Source organism: Macrobrachium rosenbergii, chromosome 2 (genome assembly GCF_040412425.1).
Source record: "Macrobrachium rosenbergii isolate ZJJX-2024 chromosome 2, ASM4041242v1, whole genome shotgun sequence".
Classification (NCBI taxonomy): Eukaryota; Metazoa; Arthropoda; class Malacostraca; order Decapoda; family Palaemonidae; genus Macrobrachium; species Macrobrachium rosenbergii.
Window position 1 is genome coordinate 50,635,850 of NC_089742.1, and position 6,837 is coordinate 50,642,686.

General features: G+C 38.4%; 1 protein-coding gene across 1 annotated transcript in view; it reads left to right on the forward strand.

Moving 5' to 3' along the window:
* LOC136846666 (zinc finger protein GLIS2-like) overlaps positions 1-5,196 on the forward strand; it is a 30,233-nt gene extending 25,037 nt beyond the window's left edge. Inside the window, exon 5 of the mRNA XM_067117677.1 lies at positions 1,926-5,196. Coding sequence (XP_066973778.1) covers positions 1,926-2,599 — 674 coding nt within the window. The 3' untranslated portion in view covers positions 2,600-5,196. The remainder of the gene's footprint in view (positions 1-1,925) is intronic.
* Positions 5,197-6,837: the final 1,641 nt, after the last annotated feature.

Sequence of the window (6,837 nt, forward strand, 5' to 3'; positions counted from 1 at the left end):
TGAAAAACTTCAATTCAGGAAATGAAAGACTTCAGTTCAGGAAATGAAAAACTTCAATTCAGGAAATGAAAAACTCGGTTCATACAATGAAAGACTTCAGTCCAGGAAATGAAAAACTTCAATTCAGGAAATGAAACCCTTCAGTTCAGGAAATTAAAAACTTCAATAGAGGAGACTTGACTTCACTACAGGAAACAGAATTTAAAACTATTTCAGGAAACTGAAAAACTTATTTTCTGAGAATATTCCGAGAAACGGAAAACTTCGTTTAGGAAAACAAAATCTTCATTTTAGGGAATTAAAACTATTTCCAATTTCCTTCGAGCCTGGGCTGGAAAGGGGCATTAGATTGCCCGTTCCATAAGACTCCACAAATTAGTAAATAAAGGATTCTCTGGTGGTTAATATCACGCTTGGCCTTGAAAAGGAGTGAAAGGAGAAGAGAGGGAAAAATCCTACTTTCCTCTCTACCTTTCCCTTCGACTGCCTTTAAGTCTCTTTCCGTTTTGTGTTGTGTCTTCCAGATGTTCCATAATTGTTCTGTTTATCAGATATTTTACTTCCATTTCTAGTTTTATTCTTCCATGAACTCCATTGTCCCCGTAGGTCATTACCTAAGGTTCTTTGCAGCGTCCCTTAGGTCCCTAGATGCAACTCCTTCCATTTCTTTTACTATAACTCCGTTCGTATTCTCTTTCTTCCATATTACTTTCCACCCTCTCGTACCAATTGCTTCAACATTATTTTCAGCGCAGAATGACCTCTAGGTCTCAGCGCTTGGCCTGCGGCCTAAATCTTATATTCCAATCCTAATTCCAGATAGTACACGCGTCTGTTTAACCTTATCTGTGTTTTAAAGCTCATCAAGTCTATCGTTTGGTATATTCGTCTTAAAAAGCTTGCATGTTGCTCTCTCTCTCTCTCTTTACTTATCAGTCCATATACCTATTCTATCTACTTACCTACAATCAGTTGATTTATCTACGACTACGTCTATCTGTCAGGGCTGAGAGCTATGGGATTGGTTTGGAGGGGATATGGGAAGGTGGGGCGGCGTTGGTGAGGATAGACCAGGACTATCTGTCCAGCAGGTCAGGGAGCAGAAGAGGAAAGATAATAACACCCAGTGGAAGGCAAAATAACAGGGCAGACCCACCTACTGTTTTTGTGACCACTCGCAATTATTATTCTTAGAGCTTAAGGAATAATTTTTTCTGTTATAACCGTTGCTTATATCAATGGCTAATAAAGAAAATGAAATTTCGATCTGCTAAGCCCCTCATTTATTTCTCTCTCTCTCTCTCTCTCTCTCTCTCTCTCTCTCTCTCTCTCTCTCTCTCTCTCTCTCTCTCTCTCTCTCGTGTTCGAATCTCGCTCCGGACGAAGAGGGACAAATGGGTGCTTTTCTTAAAGTCCAGTAAGCCTCTGCGAATTACGTACTTGGTCAGTAGACGACTATTATGGGTCGCAGCTATGGTGGGGAGAGTGAAAGAAAGAAAAAAAGATTAAGCTAGACGAGAGTGCTCATTGCTGCGTCAAAATGTGTATTATCAAAAGTAGGGCCTCGATAAGGTAATCCTCAGCTTGGGTTGAAACCATTAATTAATAATTCATTAGCTATATTCTCTCTCTCTCTCTCTCTCTCTGTTCACAAATACACACTTAGGCACAGTATGCATATGCGAATATGTATATGCCATATTTATGGAAAATATTACCTAGCCATTTTATTTTATGATGTTTCATATTACTGCAGTGTTCATTTCTCCTGTAATATCATGGTTAACTCAATTTAAGAAATTCGAATGCATTATTTATCTATGGCTTTTAGTGAACTAGCCTGATTACCTTTATATTTTGTCTCCTAAAACTGACTTCAGTTTTTATATTTATTCTAATAATAATTATCATTATATTTTTTCCAGGAGAAAAGCCGTACGTCTGCACCGTCCCGGGATGCGGCAAGGCCTACTCGAATTCCTCGGACCGATTCAAGCACACAAGGACCCACTTCGTGGACAAACCTTACGAGTGCCGCCACCCGGGTTGCGGCAAGCGCTACACCGACCCTTCGTCCCTCAGGAAGCACGTGAAGATCTACGGTCACTACCGCCGCCCGGAGGACCAGCAACCCCCCTTCTCGATGCCCCCGACAACCACAGCAGACCTCCTGGATCCCTCGATGGCCGCCTCCGCCAGACTGGACCTCTCGCCCTCGCCGTCTTCCTCCGGATCTTCTCTCGTGCCTTCGCCCGTCCCGTCCACGCCGTCCCCGTCTCTCCTACCGCCCCCGCTGTTTTCGGGTTCGTCTTCGGGGAGTATGGGCGGCATAGGGGCCACGGGGCTCTCCCCTTGGGCTCCCGTTACCGCAGCGGCGTGGACGGTGGCACTGCAGCAGTACCAAGCGGGGTTCTTCTTGCACGGAGGAGCTGGTTTAGCGGGATTAGGGGGCCTCCAGTCCCATCCTCACATGGTAGAAGAAGAAGACGAGGAGGAGGAAGAGATGGAGGATATGGACACAGCCACGGCCCTCGATCTGTCCATGTGCCCCTCGCCGCTAGACCTTTCGCTGCCTTCATCACGGGCTAAACATCAGTAATAATCATAATGTAATTAGCCTTAATAGTCTTATCTTTTTTATCGTCCATATTAATGGCTTCCATTTTTGGTAAAGAGAGAATGTACAGTATATTAGACACCACAACGAAAAGTGAATCTGTGTATAAAATGCCAAAGGCATCCAAGAGTTTCAGTGCATGATGTGTCAAAGCATTATGACTCGTCTCCTTTGGAGATGCAAAGGTGCATTTGAAAATCCGTGGCCCTTGAGGGTTGCGTTGTGTGAATGCAATAAATTACCAGTCTTTGTTATCACATCATCGTCTGGTACCTGAGTAGACGTCAAGAAACTTTCCATATTTTTATATATCAAGAGAAACACAACTTCCCTTTCCTCGTAAGTCTGCCGACCAGTGAAATTCCGTCAGTCTTTGATATTGTTTGCCAAAGTGCCTTGTTACAATTACGTAACCGTCACCGAACGGATGGGCGATTGGCGTCCGTCCTAAAAGTGATACGCCTGTGCTAAAGAATCTTAAGAATCTTCATACCTGTCTGGTAAGACTCGTTCAGTTCTTCGGAGTAGTACAGTCTCAACTCAGTGCCTGCTTTCCAACGCCTCCTGTTGGAGAAGAAAAAGAAGAAGATTTCAAGCCCAGCATTTACACAAAGGTGCTGTGTGTTCGTGCCAAAAGCATAAACCCTCTCCGATGATTCACTTTCTAACATATCAGACCCCTGGGTATCATGCCAAGATTTTGTCTCTTTCTTGTGATTTGTGTTATTGCTTTAGATGAAAAACTGTCAACTTCTAATAAAAGTTCTCCAACGTAAGAGTCGACAAAATTAATTGAGAAGTTTAGCATTATCACAATGTTACACTTCAGCACTTACTCCAGTAGTGAGATGAAAGATTGTTTACGTTAAAAAAAAGAGTGAGAACAGTTTCTTAGAAAAAGGATGAGATTTCTCCTTGCGGTATAAGGTATAAAGAAAATAATGTCATCTAAATCTAGGCTGTTTCCCAATTAAAAGCTACCATGTGATATGAAAAAAAAATTAAGGTCTTTCTCGCGTAGTGTGTGTGTGTGTGTGTGTGCGCGTGTGTGTGTGTTCAGTATTACATTATCAAACCGTCCACCGACAAACAGCAGTAACGTTGGCTTTAGACTTATAGTATACATGTTACTTATGTGGTTTGGAGGATAGATCGTGTCAATTCGTAACTAGAGGCGAAAGTGCAATTTAAAAAAAAAAGTTAACAACCCTAGCCTTCATTCCTGTATTTGGGAACTATAAATACTCAAAATTTGTCCTATGAATTAGGGTTTATATAAACAAGAAATCACGCCAAGGAGAATGTCTTGTAAAATTTCCCCACAATCCGGATACCACATTGAATGAATAAAATCCTAAAACCCTTTATCAGAAATGAAAAGCTACTGTATGTATATATAGTTCTTAACGATCAATTTTGACTGTTGATCAAATTTGCGCTTTCCCGGCCGGTTATTCATTGACACGAAAGGGTTAACAATAATCATAATCACAAAGAGTAAATATTTTAAGCTGTATGTATTCTTCTTCTGAAATGGGTCACCCAGTTCCTGAAAAGCTACTTTGGATCAATTGCCGAACAGATTCTCAAGTGTGATCAGAGAGTTATTTGGGGGTCCCTCGCTGAACAGAGTATATATCAGATAATGAGTGGCCTCTGATCATATTTGCTGTTATCAGATGGATTTTTCGGTGAAAACTCTCTCAAGCCTTGGCTAGAAGTTATTTAGACTTTCTTGCCGGTAAAAAGTCTGTCAAGACTTGTCTAGAAGTCGTTTGGACTTGAATACCTAATTCAGAAACAGTACTCTACTCTGTCAAGTGTCATTTCTTTATATAGACTTCAATAATGAGTGCCTGTACAGCTAAGCTCAGGCCACTGACACTGATCCAGGGATGGAATCCCGTCTTGTATTATTAATGACATTAATGTCTTGATCTTAACAGTATTATTCACGAAACTGGGATATTGTTAATCATTATCTATTCAAATCGTATAATCTTCCGGTATAGCAGTTTGTTTTCGAAGTTCATCTGTGTCGTTACATGTTCTTGAATTTTTTTTTTTTGGGGGGGGGAGTTCATTATAGTGCCAAGTACCTATTTACAATCTATCGAAAATTCTAATTTTCATCAGTAATACCTATTATTATTATATTATTGTTATTATTTTGCATCCTTATCTCAAGTATTCGTAACCTATCTTCCAGTGTCTGTAATTTCTCTCTGTACATATTTGTTTTTCCATGCTGAAAATCCATGAAATTCTTTTGCTACATAAATAGCAACTATTTCTGCTACATCCTTCAACTTCTGTATGTATATAATCATTATCTGTCTCTTAATTCCTTATGACATGTAACCACAAAAGTGAATTACCGAGAATACTGTCGACCGGAACAAAGAAGTATTATGTACATATGGCCTGGATGATATTTATACATCACCAGTTTCCTTCCAAAACTGGAGCTTGGTGGTATGGAACGACCCCTCGTGGATTTGGGCTTGTTCTGTACGCATTAAACTTCGTCATTCTAGTCACTAGATTTTTTTACTGCTTCAATAAATCTAAATTTGGAATTATGTCTTTCATCATTTCCCCATTTTTGGTTCTTTTTTAAAGACAGAATTTTTACGAACACTGAAAATGTGGCAGTTTTGAGAATTCTCAAACAGCAATCCATAAGGCTCGAGGAAGCAACTTTTTCCTGGGGAAAATTCTCGATTATGATTGGCTGTCAATGATGTCATCAATATTATTACTGATTGGTCGCTTTTGTTGTTTACTATACTAAAATAGTGGGATTTTTTTTTCATGTGTCGCTGGTAATCAAATTCTGTAAGCTAATCTCGAAAATAATATTGAGATTTCTGCCATAAATGATGCTTAGATAGCTAAAAGAAATATGACAATCTGTTTGTGGAAGTAAGGAAAATCAAAATTACCGTTGTATCTTTTTGAACATTTTTTTTTTAAATGAGAAGATTGTTATCAATCTTGGAATACTGAGATCTCCAAGTTATATTTCTTTTTCGATGGTTCAAAGAGCTTCTCGTTTTTTGCTTCTCAGAATTGTTGAAAATAATAAGATATACTTTTCTATAGCTATCCTGGTATTGTAAGTGGTATTACAATAATTACAAATAAAGACTCATTTGTTATTGTCTACTCCAGAGTCCTTGTTCAAGCCATGACTCTTGTAAACTTCAGTTTCTATGGCAACTGGTGAAAACTATCAAGTCCATCTGGTTTTATGAGTTGCTGTTTGAAGAATACACAGCCCAGGTGAGAAGATTTGTCCATTTCTTTATACTGATTCATTTTCATATTTAATTGATTAATTTTGGATCATTTTCATATCCCCTATATACGTTCAGTCAATAAAAATTATCAACGGGAGAGAGAGAGAAAGTGAGTGAGTAATAATGAGAGAGAGAAAGGAGAGTAGTGAACTGGAATCAGTCCTTGAACTCTCATAACGTATTGTATAAACAAAATTCCAGTAGCATTAAGCTATGGTGGTAAGTTTAGAACTGTACAAAATTAGAATCCGAAATTAATAGCTTAGCTAGCTGCTGGCCAGATTTAGGACAGCATCACTCCGGACAAACAAATTTGAGAAAAAAGGTCTTTGATCTGTCAATCTATGTACCTATCTGCTATCGATCTGTCTATCTCTCTATCCGCAACTTGGGACTAAATTTATTAACCTGACACAACTGGAAATTCATTATCGTACCAAGGCAGCAATATTTTTATTATTATTATTAGTAGATGGAATTTAACTTTGAAACAGCCTAAACTTTCCTACGGGTAGGCCTACAATACCCTTCACCGGCCTTGCAGTTCTATTTATTATATTTTGCAACTACCAGAGTTGCATATTTGGTAAATTCTAATACGCTTTATTTATAGTATATACATGTAAATTAAATCATCCTTAATGCACATTTGCATACATTTGTAAAGTATATTTAGACGTGCGTATAAATAGATGAAAACGCCTTGTAGATATACTTTTCTTTAAAACTTTGACGTATTTTAGAAGTTTTCATTGATAATATTTTCCATAATAACGAAATAATATTATTTATATCAGCCTTAAAACTTAATTTAAAACAGCATTTATATTATGAATATCAAATTTCTGTTTTAAATAAAGAATTACAAATATTCCAAACCAAACGTAACCAAAAGACGTAAACACCCTGTATATATAT